The sequence below is a fragment of the Lithobates pipiens genome, unplaced genomic scaffold (genome assembly GCF_037356315.1).
Source record: "Lithobates pipiens isolate NorthernLeopardFrog02 unplaced genomic scaffold, aLitPip1_a1.2 Scaffold_23, whole genome shotgun sequence".
NCBI lineage: Eukaryota > Metazoa > Chordata > Amphibia > Anura > Ranidae > Lithobates > Lithobates pipiens.
In genome coordinates, this window is record NW_027507785.1 from 31,976,923 (window position 1) to 31,994,691 (window position 17,769).

The window sequence follows — 17,769 nt, forward strand, 5'->3', positions numbered from 1 at the left end:
TGCTTCCGGGCACTCTGCTAGCAGTACACCCACGTCCGATTATAGCAGGCAAATGTCCCTGCCCCAGCTGCTGGACCGGCGAAAGAAGTTCACTCCCAGCCATCCACATGCCCAGCGGTTGAATGCTAGCTTGGCTAAATTGCTAGCACTTCAACTGCTGCCTTTTCAGTTGGTAGACTCGGCCCCCTTCCGTGAGTTTGTACAATGTGCGGTTCCTCAGTGGCAGGTCCCCAAACGCCACTTTTTCTCACGGAAGGCGATTCCGGCTCTCTACCGGCATGTGGAAGGCAATGTCCTTGCCTCGCTGGACAGGGCGGTCAGCGGTAAGGTGCATATTACCGCTGACTCATGGTCCAGCAGGCATGGACAGGGACGCTACCTGTCTTTAACGGCCCATTGGGTCACTCTTCTGGCTGCTGGGAAGGATGCAGGACAAGGTGCAGTAGTGTTGGAGGTTGTTCCGCCACCACGCCTCCAAAATGCTACTATTGGTTGTGACACACCTCTCTCCTCCACCCCCTCCTCTTCTTCTTCCTCCATGGCCTCTTCCAGTGCTCTGTCCTCAGAACCAGCGGTGCTCCGTAGGCGTTCCAGGGGCTACGCAAGTACGCAAGCAAAACGATGCCATGCCGTGCTTGCGCTGGTTTGTTTGGGGGACAGGAGCCACACTGGGGCGGATGTTTTGTCAGCTCTGCAGGGGCAGGCCGAAAGGTGGTTGACACCACGCCAGCTTAAGCCAGGAATGATGGTTTGCGACAATGGCACCAACCTCCTCTCCGCCCTCCGACAGGGACAACTGACCCATGTGCCCTGTGTAGCTCACGTCCTTAACCTGGTGGTGCAGCGGTTCTTGGGCAGGTACCCGGGCTTACAGGATGTCCTGAAGCAGCCCAGGAAAGTCTGTGTGCATTTCCGCCGATCATTTAATGCCTGTGCTCGGCTGACTGAGCTCCAAAAGGAGTTGAACCTGCCCAAGAACCGCCTTATATGTGACATGCCCACCAGGTGGAACTCAACGTTGGCCATGCTGCAGCGGCTGCACATGCAGCAGAGGGCCATCAATGAGTACCTGTGCGACTACGGCACCAGGACAGGGTCAGGGGAGCTCGGTTTTTTCTCACCACGCCAGTGGGGCATGATCAGGGATGCATGCACTGTCCTGTCACCGTTTGAGGAGGCCACAAGGATGGTGAGCAGTGACAGTGCATGCATCAGTGACACTGTACCTCTTGTCCACCTCTTGAAGCATATGCTGCGTGGAATAATGGACAGGGCACTTGAGGCAGAACAGAGGCAGGAAGAGGACTTCCTTGCCTCTCAAGGCCCCCTTTATCCAGACAGTGTTCCTGCTGTGCCACCCATCACACAGGAAGAGGATGAGGAGGAGGAAGAGGAGGAGGAGGATGATTGTGTCAGCATGGAGGTGGAGGCTGGCACTCAGCATCAGCAGCAGCAGTCTTGTAGGGATGATTTACAGTCCCAAGAAACACGTGGACTTGTACATGGCTGGGAGGAGGTAGCTGCGGATCATGTTGTCCTTAGTGACCCAGAGGACTCCGGACCGAATGCCTCAGCTAACTTACGCTGCATGGCCTCCCTGATCCTGCAAAGCCTGCGGAAGGATCCTCGTATTCTTCGGATCAAGGAGAGGGACCATTACTGGCTGGCCACTCTCCTTGATCCACGGTACAAGGGTAAGGTTGCCGACCTTATCTTGCCATCGCAGAGGGAGCAGAGGATGAGACATCTCCGGGAGGCCTTGCAGAAAGGTCTGTGCAACGCGTTCCCAGAGACTGGGAGGTCACAAACTCCTGGTCCTGGACAACGTGTTGCTGAGGCATCAGTCAGAAGGAGCGGTGGAGAAGGTGGCCGTCTGACTGATGCTTTCAGACAATTTTTTAGTCCGCAGCCCCAAGGTATGATCGGTTCCAGCAACCATCGCCAGCGTCTGATTTACATGGTGCAGGAATACCTAGGGGCAAGGTCAGACTTGGACACCTTTCCCACCGAAAATCCTCTGGCTTACTGGGTCTTGAGGATGGATCACTGGCCAGAGCTTGCACAGTATGCAATTGAGCTACTGGCCTGTCCTGCATCCAGTGTTCCTTCGGAACGCACCTTTAGTGCTGCTGGTGGCTTTGTTACCGATCACAGGGTGCGCCTGTCCACCGAATCAGTTGATTGACTGACCTTCATCAAGATGAATCAGTCTTGGATCACCCACAGCTACCAAGCACCTGAAGCTGATGTAACCGAATAATTTTTTTTGAAATATCACATCCCTTCAAGACTGCCTATGCTGATGCTGAGTGACTGTCCCATTATGTTGATTGTCTATCCTCTTCGTCCTTCGCTGATATGTTGGAAGAACATTTCTGGTTCTGGGTGATGCCATCAGCCCAATTTTTCTGCCCCTGTTTAACAGGGGCGTTTAATTACAATTTTTGATGCAATGCTTTGCAGCAGGGCTAATTCCTGCAATAAAACTAGAGTATATGGGAGAGGTTGCAGTGTCGTGGCACCAGCACCAGTGCCTAAGGCTCAATTTTTCTGCCCCTGTTTAACAGGGGCGTTTAATTACAATTTTTGATGCAATGCTTTGCAGCAGGGCTAATTCCTGCACTAAAACTAGAGTATATGGGAGAGGTTGCAGTGTCGTGGCACCAGCACCAGTGCCTAAGTCCCAATTTTTCTGCCCCTGTTTAACAGGGACATGTAATTACAATTCTTGATATAATATTTCACAGGAGGGCCCGTTCCTGTGCCCACCCAGAGTAACTGTGAGGACTTATAGTGTTGTGGCACCAGCACCACAACCACCAAAGGTCAATTTTTCTACCACTGTTCAACAATGGCATGTAATTACAATTCTTGATATAATCGTTCACAGCAGGGCGCTCCAGCGCCCACCAAGAGTCACTTTGAGGGCTTACAATGTTGTGGCAAAACCAACACCTTGTTCCGCCATTTCTGCAGAGCATATAGGGCAGGCCCCTACTTTCAAACATCCAACTTACAAACATCTCCTACTTGCAAATGGAAGGAGACAACAGCAAGTGAGATTTAAAAAGATGGACGACAAAACAAATTATAAAGGGGTGATAACCCTTTCCTTATGTTTTCCAAAAAGCTTAAAAATAGTTTTTTTGACTTTAAAAATGTACCAGTTGAAAATTACAAACAGATTCAACTTAACACAACAAACCTACACAGTCCCTGTCTTGTTTGCACCGCCTGTATACTGCTGTTCTGAGTATATAGGGCCTGGGGGCCACACGCATTTCCTTTTTTTAATATGGGTGTGGGGTTCCCCTTAATATGCGTACAAGACCCAAAGGGGCTGGTAATGGGCAGGGAGGGCTACCCATGCCATTTTTCTCAATGATTTTCAACCATATTGCAGGAACCAGATATAACATTAAAACCGCAAGCAGTTTTAAATGATGTTATTTCCGTTTAATGTCATTTTGTGTAGGGACTGTTCTAAACACGGGAAACACGTGGCACTTCACAGGCATACCACAGACACCCCCCAGGCACCATATTTAAAGGAATGTTTCACTTTTTTTTTCACTTTAATCGTCATTAAAATCAGTGCTCCTGCCAAAACGGCCATTTTTAAAAACATTTTAGGCATTGACCCATGTCCCCTGGGGCAGGAGCCAGGTCCCCAAACCCTTTTTAGGACAGTATCTTGCATATTAGCCGTTAAAATTAGCACTTTTAATTTCGAACGTTCGAGTCCCATAGACTTCAATGGGGTTCTAAAGTTCGTACGAATTTGTGGTCCGTTCGAAAGTTCTGGTGCGAACCGAACCGGGGGGTGTTCGGCTCATCCCTAGTGGTGAGGAAGGGTTCTGTCAAACATACTGATCAGCCATAACTTTATGGCCACCTACCTACAGTAGGCCCCCCCTTTTGCCGCAAAAAACAGTCCTGACCCATGGAGGCATGGACACCATTAGACCTCTGAAGTTATGCTGTGGTATTTTGCACCAAGCTGCCAGTAGCAGATCCTTAGTCCTGTAAATTGTGAGGTGGGGCATCTATGAATTGGACTTGTTTTTCCATCACATTCCACAGATCCTCAATTGAATTAAGATCATGGAGAATCGGGTAGTCAAGTCAACACCTTAAACTTGTTGTGTTCTTCGAACCATTCTTGAACCTTTTTTTTTTTGCTGAAAAAGGCCACTGCCATCATTGAATACTGTTTCCACAAAGGGGTGTACTTGGTCAGCAACAATGTTTAGGTAGGTGGTACGTGTCACATCTACATGAATGGCAGAACCCAAGGTTTCCTACCATAACATTGCCCAAAGCATCACACTGCCTCCGTCCGGGTTGCCTTTCTCCCACAGTGCATCTTGGTGCCATCTTTCCCCCAGGTAAGCAACGCACACACACCGGGGCCATCTACGGGATGTAAAAGAAAACGACATACAACAGACCAGGCCACCTTCTTCCATTGCTCCGCGCTCCAGTTCTGATGCTCACATGCACACTGTAGCTGCTTTTGGCTGTGGATACGGGTCAACATGGGCACCCTGACCAGTCTGTGGCTACGCAGCCCCATACACAAACGGCTATGCCCATTTATTCTGCTTTTAACAACATGTTCACTTACTGAAAAAGAAAAAAAAATCAGTGATCCTTCTCCATCACTGATTCTCCCCGGGGGAGCCTGCCATTGTGGATAACTTTACATTTCTCAGTATTGAACTTCATCTGCCGTGTGGGTGCCCATCCCTCCCTTTTTTTCTTGGTCTTCCTTTAATGATGCTCTGTCCTGCCATTAAACTATTTCCCAGCATCATTTTGTATCATCAGCAAACACTGAGATTGAGCTCTTGATTCCAACCTCCATGTATATGATTAATGAACAAATTGAAAAGCATTGGCCCCACAACAGAACCCCTGAGGCCCCCATTTGGAGAATGAGTCGTTAACTACTTCAATACCGGGCACTTACACCCCCTTCCTGCCCAAGCCAATTTCAGCTTTCAGCGTGTTTAAATGACAATTGTGCGGTCATGCTGCACTGTACCCTAACAGAATTTTTATCATTTTGTTCCCACAAATAGGCCCCTTTCACACTGGGGCGGTGCGGGAGTTGGCGGCAAAGAGGCGCTATTAACCCCTGCTAGCGACCGAAAAAGGGTTAAAACCACCCGCAAAGCGCTGCTGCAACGTCACTTTGCCGGCGGTATAGCCGCTCTGCCCCATTGATTTCAATGGGTAGGAGCGGTTTAGGAGCGGTGAATAGCTCCAAAGATGCTGCTAGCAGGACTTTTTTCACCAGGATGCCTGTGGCCAATCGTAACTCAGGGGGGGTTTAGTACACGCCCAAGGCCGCCAGCGCGGCGGCCTTGTGTAGTGTGTTCCGGCGTGCAGGGAAAGAGCTAGATAGGCAGGGACAGTGTGTTCTTTTCTCAGGCATCTGCAGGAGTTAAAGTGGGTGTTGTGTGCCTCCAGCATAGTATACACCTTTATCTACCCTTTATTGCTGGTGTTCTCTAATACAGGCATCTGCAGGAGTTAGTGGGTGTTGTGTGGCTACAGCACAGCACAGTACACACCTGTAGCTACCCTTTTTTTCTGGTGTTCTCTAATACAGGCATCTGCAGGAGTTAGTGGGTGTTGTGTGCCTCCAGCACAGTATACACCTGTATCTACCCTTTTTTGCTGGTGTTCTCTAATACAGGCATCTGCAGGAGTTAGTGGGTGTTGTGTGCCTCCAGCACAGCACAGTATACACCTGTATCTACCCTTTATTGCTGGTGTTCTCTAATACAGGCATCTGCAGGAGTTAAAGTGGGTGTTGTGTGCCTCCAGTACAGTTTACACCTGAAGATATTCCTTATTGCTGGTGTTGTCTGTTGCATATCTTGCATATTAGCCTTTAAAATTAGCACTTTTGATTTGGAACGTTCGAGTCCCATAGACTTTAATAGGGTTCTAAAGTTTGTACGAATTTTCGGTCCATTCGAAGGTTCTGGTGCGAACCGAACCGGGGGGTGTTCGGCTCATCCCTACTTGTCACCATTCCAAAAGTGGTCACACTTTTGAAGCATGACATGTTGGGTATCAATTTACTTGGCGTAACATCATATTTCACAATTTAGAAAAAAAAAATGCTAACTTTATTGTCTTATTTTTTTATTCAAAAAAGTGTATTTTTGCTAAAAAAATTGCGCTTGTAAGACCGTTGCGCAAATACGATGTGAAATAAAGTATTGCAACAATGTTTTACTTTCTACTATAACATATATCCAATTAAAAAAAATTTAAGAATCTAAATTCTTCATAAATTTTGTTCAAAATGTATTCTGTTACATGTCTCGGCTGTTCCCCCCATGGCGGCCCTGCCCGCTTCTGCCTTCTCCTAGCCCAGGCGGGCCCCCTTACAGTTGTATTGGCTGTCTCCCCCTGAGGCGGCCCTACCAGCGCCTGCCTTCTCCTGTCCCAGGCGGGCACCCTTACAGTTGTATTGGCTGCCCCCCCCCCCCCCCCCATGGCGGACCTGCCCGCTCCTGCCTTCTCCTGGCCCAGACGGGCCCCCTTACAGTTGTATTGGCTGTCTCCCCCTGAAACGGCCCTGCCTGCTCCTGCCTTCTCCTGGCCCCCCTTACAGTTGTATTGGCTGTCCCCCCCTGATGGTGGCCCTGAGTAGCTGTTGCAGCCCATATATATTGCCATCTTATGGACACATTATGGAATTATTTCTGTGCTCATCACACATTAACATAAGCTGATTTCCCTGCCTTTCCCGTTTTTCTTGCTGGCTCGAGCCCCCAGGGAAATTGGTGTCAGCCCTACCGTTTGACTCAGCAGATGCTGGTGATTTTTGATAGTGTATGGGTTGGACTGGCACCAATCTATCTGGCGTCTGGACTAGAGTTGCCACCTGTCCAGGATTCACCCAGACAGTTTGGGTTTTGAATCATGTGTTCAGATTTCAGTCCACTTGAAACCTGGACACAATATTCAGGCAGTAATGTAGCTCAGAACAGTGCCTGATAGGAGGGTGAGGGGGCACTATGCAAGCCACATTACTATTCTCCATGGAGCGCCAAAAGGTGTCCTAGGTCTTTTACAATCCTTTACACAAAGCACCCCCTTTCCTGGCCGGCCAGGTAGCGTGCTCGGATAAGGGTCTGATATGGACCCCCACGCCATTTTTTTGGTCTAGGGATTCCCCTTTAAGTCCATACCAGGTGACGGGGCCAGCGAAATTGTTGCTGTGCGCCACTAAAGTGTTTGGGTTTGGCTTGAAGAAAAAGTGGCAACCCTAGTCTGGACGGTGTCTTTGTGTTTAATGTATTCATGTTGGTTTGTGTTCCCCCTTGTCTGTGCCTGTTCCGTCTGATTTATTCAGACCAGTCGGGAACATTTTACATGTGTGACATAACAGTGGCCGCTTTCCCACCCATGTATGTGTTAATGTGACTCTTTGTACCTTTATACTTAATTATTTGGTTGAATAAATAGTTATTATGATCAGAGATTCACTCTCAAGTTTGGTACACACTATACGCATGCCTGGTAGGCCTGTTCTCTTTCAGTAATCCCTGATGGTGGCCCTGCCCGCTCCTGGTCCAGACGGGCCCCTTACTGTTGTATTGGCTACCCCCCCTCCCCCTGATGGAGGCTCTGCCCGCTCCTGCCTTCTCCTGGTCCAGACGGGCCCCTTACTGTTGTATTAGCTACCCCCCCCCATGGAGGCTCTGCCCGCTCCTGCCTTCTCCTGGCCAGGGGCGATTAAGGGTTAAAGTGGTTGTAAAGGCTCAAGGTTTTTTTTTTACCTTGCACCGCCTTATTGATAATTTGCATTTTTATTCTTGTGTGTGATTGTGTAGACAGGGCCCCAGTGCACTGTATTGCCGGGGGGCGCTATAATTCTCTTAAGATGGCCCTGGTACAACCCGCCTGTGAGGTTTTTTTGGGGGTGATCGCGATTGGTGACTATAGCTGCCAGCAGTGATCATTGTATTGTGACTGCGAGGAAACCTCCATCTGGTAGATAGAATACAATAGCGTGGTGGGAGGGGTTCCCCCATAAACACTAACTGTGATGATGGAGGAATCGAGCGATTTTCTTTCCTTCCACTTGTTTTGGAAGAAAATTGTACAATCTATGGGCTGAGTGTGGGTAATATATATATATATATATATATATATATATATATATATATATATATATATATATATGTGTGTGTGCGTGTGTGATTTGGGGGGCACATCTATGAGGCCTGCCTGTGTGTCATGCCAACAGACATGTGCCCGGGCCTCAGCCGTGACGCAGACCACGTGCTCAGAGCCGAGTCATCCGCAGCCTGGTCAAACGGGCTGGTAAACATCACGTGACCACCGCCTCAAGGTCATACGCTCAGATGCTAGGCAAATTAGCCTACCCTAGCAACCAATAGCGGCGCACGCCCGGGAATGATTTCACCGCACGGGCCCCGCCTCCTTCTTCCTTCCCCGCCTCCTTTCGCTGACGCAGGCAGCGCCCATGGACCAATGAGAGACCAGCTCGGGAAGCTTCGACCGCAACCGCTGTTCAAACGCCTCCTGTGTGTGAGTGACGCGTCAGCGCCATTTTGTCCGTGAGAGGCCGTCCGGGGCAGAGCCCGAGGAGTCGTTCGCACGATGCTGGAGGCCGCTTCTCGTTAGTCCCCCCTCAGCCGGTCACCGTCCGCCCCTCACCCTTCTCCTTCAACATGGCGGGGGACGAGGCCCGAGAAGACGCCTGCCGGGAGTACCAGTCGTCCTTGGAGGACCTGACCTTCAACAGCAAGCCGCACATCAACATGCTCACCATCCTGGCCGAGGAGAACTTGCAGTTCGCCAAGGATATCGTCACTCTTATCGAAGCGCAAATCGCTAAGGTTTTTATGACTAAAGCCTTTTATTTTACTCTAAGGGTCCTCCCCACCTGCCCCAATAATAGTCTATACCCTACACCAGGGGCAGAGATAGGAGCCCCCCATATATACACTACACCCCCTCCTCCCATCCCCCATCCCTGTCACATCATTTCCTCACATGGCAAGATGGCGCCCCGTCCTCCCCTCCCCCCCTCCTCCTCAACCGCCGCCATCTTCTATTCCTCCCATAGAGCACGGCGGTGTACTGGGCCAGACCTCCCAGTATACGTTCTATCCTTCCCACTACAGATTATACAGTGCCTAGATGTCCCAGTATAGATTTTATTACAGCCAGTGACTTCCCAGTATAGCTCTCATGTAGTCCTAGTCTTCCCAGTTTAAATGTACAGGCCCTCATCCTTCCCAGTATGGATTATATAGTGCCTAACATTCCCAGTATGGATTATATGAAGCCCAGTACACTGGTATAAGGCCCAGTCATCCCAATATATATTTTATTAGAGCCAGTGACTTCCCAGTATAGCTTTTATGTAGTCCTAGTTTTCCCAGTTTAAATGTACAGGTTCTCATCCTTAACAGTATAGCTCGTATAGTGCCTAACATTCCCAGTATGGATTGTATGAAGCCCAGTCATCCCAGTATAGTTTGTACGAGGCCCATTACCCTGGTATAAGGCCCAGTATAGATTATACAAGGCCCAGTCATCCCAGTATATATTTTATTAGAGCCAGTGACTTCCCAGTATAGCTTTCATGTTAGGCCTAGTTTTCCCAGTTTAAATGTACCAGTCCTCTTCCTTCCCAGTATAGATCATATGGTGCTTAACATTCCCAGTATGGATTGTATGAAGCCCAGTCATCCCAGTATAGGTTGTACGAGGCCCATTATACTGGTATAAAGCCCAGTATAGATTGTACAAGACCCAGTATAGTGTACGATGCCCACTCGACTGGTATAAGGCCCAGTATAGATTATACGAGGCCCAGTCATCCCAGTATATATTTTATTAGAACCAGTGACTTCCCAGTATAGCTTTCATGTAGGCCTAACTTTCCCAGTTTAAGTGTACAGGTACTCATCATTCCCAGTAATGGTTATATAGTACCTAACATTCCCAGTATGGATTGTATGAGGCCCAGTCATCCCAGTATAGGTTGTATAGAGCACATACCTTCCCATTATAGATTGTTGTAGCGCCAGTGTCTTCCCAGTATAGGTTGTGTGTGTATAAAGCCCAGTGTAGGTTGTACGAGGCTTAGTAATGATTATATACAGCACAGTATAGAGCCGTGTCTTCCCCCAGTATAGATTATATAAAGCCTAGTATAGATTGTACGAAGCCCAGTCTTCCTAGATTGTATGCAGAACAGAGCCCACACTTTGCCATTATAGGTTGTATAGAGCCCAGTATAGATTGTTAGCAGTACAGAGCCTAACGTTCCCACTATAGATAGTACTAGAGCCAGTGCCTTCCCAGTGTAGTTTGTATAAATCCCAGTATAGATTGTATGGGGCACAGCTTATGCAGTATACAGCCTAGTCTTCCCAGTATAGATTACATAAAGCTCTGTCTTCCAAGGATAGATTGGGGCACAGCTTACATGGTGTCTTCCCAGTATAGCTCTCATGTAGTGCAGCATTCCCAGTTTAATTGTATGGTGGGCCCATCCTTTCCCAGTATAGGTGGTATGAGGTACAGCTTGAGCAGTATACAACCTGCACCTTTTCTGTATAGATTGTATGAATCCCTGTATAGATTGTATGAATGCACTGCAGAGTACATGAGCATCATGGGAAATGTAGTTCCAAAACATCTGGGGTGCCAAGGTTCACCATCACTGATATAGAGCCTGTTGTGTCTTCTCATATAATACGGATGTAAATGACAAGCTGTTACATTTTTGGTGTCAAACACAATTTAAAAAGGTGAAATCTATATAGTCAGCACTGATGGGTGAACACAAACTGACCAATGTGCCAATAGAAGTACTTAACAGTGTCTCTGTGTATTGTAAGGAGAAGTGCTCACATCCATAAAGTTCTTATAAATACAATACGAGTCACACTCTCTCACCCCCCTTTCCTCCCCCCCCCCCCCATTTGTATATTTTTTTTTTTTTGACTCCTATTGTATTTATAAGAACTTTTATGGATGTGAGCACTTCTCCTTGGAATGAACAGACGCTTTATTGTTAAGCACTTCTGTTTGCAAATAGCACTTTACCCATCACTGCTGTGTATATAGATTTCACTTCCCAGGAGAGAGAGAGATTTTCTCTCTGGGAAGACCAGGCTGTATACTTCATACGCTGTGCCCCATACGATCTATACTGGGAAGGCTGAGCTTTATATAGACTGGGGCACTGCTTACAGATAGGATGACACCCATTTGGACTCCTGCCCTGTCCTCAACCGTCTTGTGTCACTGAAGCAAATATATTAATAATCCAGATAGGACAGGGGTGCCAGAATTATATCTATGGACCGTATGAGGTCAGAGCCGCCCTGCCTGTCCTGTTAGGCCATTACCTCCTACTGATAGCCGAGCACCAAAACACACTCGCCCCTCTTTAAGCCATTTTGGCTCCTTTCTGCTTTTACTCACATCTTCTACAAAGAGTCTTCCATTGTGCGTGGAGTAGCATATTATCTTGCACACTCTGAGGTTAAAACCCTCTCTGCCATTTCTACCCTCTTCACACCCCTAAGGCAAGGATATTGGGTTCCCAGGTCAAGGTGCCAGTTATATAGATCTGTACGCTTAGTTGAGAGCCCTTCTGTCTTTCCTCGCTCTGTTACTTCAGATTAGAGATGGCCTCGGGCGTGTTCTGGATTTCATCTGCCCAATCCCACCAGGAAGCGGACCCGGCATATCGCCGATCAGTGAGACATTTCCCGGTTTGCAGCTGCACAGCCCGGGGGATGTCTCACTGTCTGTGATTAGCCGTATCGGCTTCCTGGTGGGACCCCAAACACACTCCAACCCATTCCTACTTGTTGGGATGGTATTAGGACCTGCTTGCCCCTCTTTTAGATATATTCACCCCTACACTCTGCTCCCCACCCATAGAGCAAGGGCCCAGGTCATTTACTAGAATAGGGGGGCACATCCTGTAGATTGAAACTCAGCATTTTTGGTCCCCATAATAGTTCCTTCAACTGGAAGGCATCCCTTATACATATAGTAGGTCCATGTCTGTAATAGTAATGCCCTCTTTGCAACTTATTGAATGCTTTAAAGCCAAAACTTGTTCTATTTTGTATAGAGACGGCTGCAGTCACATTTTCAATCTGTGTCTTGGGGAGTTTTCCCTTTACTTCCAGTTTTATTGATTCAGCAGGAAGGGAGACGATACCTTTCCAGTGTAAAGGAAATACCTTTTGAGACCGGTGTCGCCAGTAACCCGTGCCCCCTTAGGAAGTTTACCATCTTGCTTTTCTGGTGGCAACTTGAAGTGGTGGTAAACCCCTGGGGGGGGGGGCAACCTACAAAACAATAGCATAATGTAATAGAATGATTCGCATCCTAGTGTATTATGAAATACCTTGAGAGCAGCCCCCACATTGGCACCCAGTCACCGCTGTGGGGGCTGATGTTCCCTCTGCATTTCTTCCAGGTTCGCAGGCTCTGGCGCTGAGTAGCTGGAGCCACAATGACGTCACTCCCATGCGGGAGCCCTCCGTTCTGCAACAATATACCAGACCTTCAGAGAGCATGCAGGGTGAATATCTCCTAAACTGTGCAGGTTTAGGAGGTATTAATTTTGCCTGCAGGTTAGAGCTGCACGATTAATCCTTATCGCAATCCCCCCCCCCCCCCCAAAGTATTCTGATTATATTTTTATTCCATGCAGAGAATTCTCTGCTCAAGCTGACAGCTGGGCAGTCTGCCAAGTATAGCAACATTCTTCAGCCTGGGAACTAAGTATAAACATTGTAACTATTTATCCTTTAGCTCAAATTAATACACTTCTGTGTGTAAGGCCCCTTTCACATGTGCGGACCATTCAGATCCACCTGTCAGTTTTTTAGGCGGATCTGAATGGGCGCTGCATACATCTCTATGGAGCGTCGGATGTCAGCAGTGACATGTCCACTGACATCCGATCCGCTCTGCAAAATCCAGATGGATGGAAACCCTATTTTCCATCCGTCTGGCGGATCGGATAAAAGCGGACAGTCTGTCCGTAATCATCAGATTGCACCCCTCCCCCATAGAGGAGAGCAGACTCTGCACTCTGTGCAGGGACGGACCTGTCAGAGACAGACTTGTCATCCGCTGGCTCAGCGGGGATCAACGGAGCGATCCCCACTGAGCAAGCGGCTGCTAAATACAGACATCCCCGTGTGAAAGGGGCCTAAATGAGGCAAGTTTAACCACTTAAATACTAAACCTTTTTCTGAAATTTGTTGGTTTCAAGTTAAAATCATTTTATATTTTTTTTTTTTAGAAAATTACTAAGAACCCCCAATTATTTTTTTTGGCAGAGACCCTAGAGAATAAAATGGCGGTTGTTGCAATATTATATGTCAGTGTATTTGCACAGCGGTCTTTCAAATACAATTTTGTTGGGGGAAAAAAATACACTTAATGATTAAAAAAATAAAGAAACAGTAAAGTGGTGTTGCCACCAAAAAAATAAAGCTACTTAAAATTCGTAAAAAAAAAATGGCAAAAAAAAAATTTTTTACTCACCTCTAAATACCGGTTGCTAGGGGGTCCCTCGTAGTCTGCCTTTTTTATTGCCCGGACTGGTGACATCACTTCCCCTCGCGCCGCACATTCACCTGGGACCTGTCATGTGTCCCAGGTGACTGTACGGCGTATCACGGTGCCGCTCGCGCATGCGCAGTGGGTGCCCGGCTGTGAAGCCACAGCCGGGTGCCCACAGTATGCATGACGGCGGAGCGAGGGGGGGGCTTCGTTCCCCCGCATCGCTGGACCCTGGGGCAGTTAAGTGTCCGATTATTAAAAGCCAGCAGCTGCAGTATTTGTAGCTGCTGACTTTTTTAATTTTTTTTTTTTTTAGGGGGTACCCCACTTAAAGTTAGCCCTTTTTTTTTTTTTTTTTCTTGTATAATGTGAAAGATGTTATGCTGCGAGAATCATGATCTTTATTCAAAAAAAAAAAAATTGTGATTCTCATTTTGGCCAGAATCGTGCAGCTCTACTACAGGTCATTATAGACTTACCTGGAGGTACAAATTGCAAAGCGGTGTTTACAACAGCTTGAAAATTTTGGACTTTCTTGCTGATGGGTACAATCAGACTGAATCTCCCTAACAGGAACACTGCAGTAAAAAAAAAATTGATTCTAACTTCTCCAATCTATTTATCTTTATTTATTTTTTACTTCAAAGTAAGGCTGGCCATAGAATGGAAAGGGGGGGGGGGGGGGTTTGCAAGTCGCACATATCTGCAAAACCCCGTAAGGCTCCAACCAGGCCATGCCTCCCATGCATTTCACTCCACCCATGGAGCTGGGTCATCCCAATGATTAAGCTCTGGGCGGAGTGAAATGCATTGGGGGTGTGACCTGGTTGGAGCCTGGGGTAAGGGTTGCCACCTCATCCCTTTCAAACCTGAACACACATGAATTGCACAGGTTCTCGGGCAAGTTTAATGCAGAAAAGGCACTAAGTACTTTAATCAGCCACATAAGCTGTGTAATTGTGTTCAGTTTTAGGGGTATGAGGTGGCAATCCTAGCCTGGGCTGAGGCTCGTACACCAGTGTTTCTCAACTCCAGTCCTCATGTACCCCCAACAGGTCATGTTTTCAGGCTTTCCATTATTTTGTACAGGTGATTTGGGCAGTTTCACTGCCTTAGTAATTACCACAGCTGTTTCACCTGAAGTAAATTCTGAAAACATGACCTGTGTGTTGGGGTTACTTGAGGACTGGAGTTGAGAAACATTGTCGTACACCACCGTGCGGGGTTTTGCAAAGACGTGACTTCCAGGACTTTTCCATTGGTGCCCTTTCACATGGGCTGTCCGATTGGGTCCTGCTGTCAGTTTTTCAGGCGGACCTTATCAGACCCTCCATTCACTCCTATAAATGTAAAAGAAAATGATGTAATGTATAGCCATCCTAAAACATTGTCATGGTTTTTATTTAGTGGTGGTAGGTTAGACCTTTCAACTTTCTGTTGCTGTTTTTACCCATGTCAGAAAACCCTTTGTGTCCCGCTGACCATTGTTATGAAGTGAGGGGAAAGGCAAGCTTTATGTTCAGAGCAAGATGTGGGGGAGGAGTGTTGAGTACTCGCTAACAACTGGTAATAGCGGCTCCCACATTGGGGGGCATCTTCTCATTTCCTGTTGTATCTTCAGGAAAGTGTGTGATCCCGGAAATCTCCCCAGCAGGACACAGACACCAAAATAATCTCATTGTGGTTTTAACCATGTGCTATTCAAACCAGGAACAGTTTTGGCTTTACACGCTAAGTCCTTGCTCTCCAAAGGTGGCAGATTAGATATTACAACATGTAATGCAGGGAAGAGAAAAGATCAGTTATGTAAATTGTATTATATGCTTTGTACTGTTCTCAAATCCATTTTTTTCCTTCTGTTCTACTCCATGGAGATGATTTTAGCTGCCATCAGGATATATCTTTTATTCTGTGAAAAGATATAACTGATGGCTAGTAGTGTTGATTTATTTTCCTTTCCTGCCTTGCAGTGTTTGTCAGTGAGTGAACATGTAATAGAAGACCCTATCCCTGCTCTTGCCCAATGATACCCTTGAAATGTGTCTGTACTACATGTTTAGAGATGGGGAACACAAGTCCATTGGTGTATGGCAAGGCAAAATGGGGGGGGGGGGGGATATGCAGCACATTTCTGCAATACACGTGTATCCCATTAGAGACCATGCTAGTACACATAAATCACCTGATTATCTTTATGAAATGCTCTTGGCTCCTATGTCCTTTTTGTGGGCAGGTAGCACACAGCTTATCACCTATAGCTTATATTGATAACAGAACTTTTATTTTTTTTATTTTTTTCTGCATCCTTCTCTTATTTACCACCTTTAGCATGCCTTTTTAACATACAAAATTGGCACATGCTGAGGTTGTTGTTTTGCTGAGCAGGTCCACTCCCTCAAAACCAAAGCAGGCGGAGCTCACAGATAACCGTAATCAGTGGTCTGTGTCCATCCTAAAGTAACATACAGCTTTAATAGTTTGAGGACTGAGTGGTATCAGCCACTCTCATGTCCTACAACATAAGTCTAGTTATCTGTAGTCCAAGATAAGAGTCGGGAAGTATAAACAGATAATGGGATGTATGCAGAGGACACAGGAGGGCTCTCAATTTCTCACAAGATCAACTTTTTTTTTTTTTTTATCAGTAAAATGCTTACAAAGTTGTATATAACAGACCAAAAGGGAGCAGATAAGAGGAGCTAATACACCCAAATTAGTTTAGCTATTGGCTATAGTTGATTAGATGTAGAGAGAGAAACATGTAGTTGGCCACACATTGCAGCTTTTTTATTCAATGGACGAGCTTGTTCCACTCAAATGTTTTGACATTTTAAAGTGAACGCTGGAGGTAAAAACGTAGGCAGGCCTTAGATCAGGGTTCCATGGAACCCTAGGGTTCCTCCAATGGTTGCTAGGGGTTCCTTGAGCAATGACCAGTTTTTCCCTCTCAGATAAGTTCCCAGTGACACCAATGGTCTTTTTAGGTATCTGTGGGGGGGGGGGGGGGGAATTCTTCTCCAAGACCATAGATGTAAAGAGCACTCTTCCACTGACCATTACACCATGTCATGTATCATGAGTTGTAGATATAGCCATTTTTAACAGGGGTTCCCTGAGACCCAAAAGGTTTTTTCAAGGGGTTCCTCTGTGTTGAAAAGGTTGAGAAAGTCTGCCTTAGATGGTACAAATTTCTGTCCTGCAGCCAGTGGTTGCAGGAAAGAAATTTGCAGGCTTTCCCCTTTAAAACGGACAGTGCTGACAGGAGAATCCCCTCCCCCTGCCGCCAGTAGAAGGCAGTGATTTTTGCTTGAGGCTATAGCAGCTGCTAGCAATAATCGCAGGTAAAATACGGCAGGCTGATTGTGCTGGTATGTTCAGCCTGCCCATACACGGTTTGAATTTTGGCCAGAGATTCGAACTGTCTATTGCTGGCCTTGTACTTTCACATAGCAAGTGTATCTAGTTATAGGTGTCCCATGTATGGATCGTGCTGCATTAGGTACAGATATTGCATTCATTCAGTGCCACGTCAGACATCGAATGTAAGTCCCGTTGCACTGCTGTGCAGATCACATGCAATATGTGTGCGATGCAAATTCAGCTATGCAGATTGTATGGCTGAATCTTCATCGCATTTGGACCTGAATTCACAGTTCACACTGTGATATGCGAACTGAACTGGGGGTGTCATTAACTTTCTATTGACGCCCACAGTGGTTTGTATAGGGCAGTGTGAACTGCTTGCGAGGTCTATTTGCTGGTGTGAACCGGCGATCATACGTGACACAATTATAATTGCTGAGCTTTTCTGCCTTGAGACTTGTAGTTTCAGCTCTCATACTTGTGGGTTTGCTCGGCCTCCATCTTCCTATCCTCCCTAGTTATATAACCTCTTGTAGCATTTTCACATACAAGGCATTCTATGAATCTACAAGGGGAAATCGTGGCGTTCATCCACCATTCTCCCCTCATCCAATCACAGGACAGTACGTGATCCTTCATGTATGAGAGTTTTGGTGCTTACATTATTGTCTAGGGTGAATGGATCCCAGTTATTTCACCTAAAGCAGCCCCATCCACACACTGGACACCCATCTAAAGTATTTCATTTTTACATGGCAAATGTCCACACTATTTTCCCAGAGTACAGTTTTTTTGTTTTTT

At 46.9% G+C, this 17,769-nt stretch overlaps 1 protein-coding gene across 1 annotated transcript in view; it reads left to right on the forward strand.

Moving 5' to 3' along the window:
- Nucleotides 1-8,558: 8,558 nt before the first annotated feature.
- Nucleotides 8,559-17,769, forward strand: part of PCF11 (PCF11 cleavage and polyadenylation factor subunit) — a gene marked incomplete in the record, with an annotated part of 36,283 nt that continues 27,072 nt past the window's right edge. Inside the window, 1 exon segment of the mRNA XM_077451400.1 lies at nucleotides 8,559-8,891. Coding sequence (XP_077307526.1) covers nucleotides 8,724-8,891 — 168 coding nt within the window.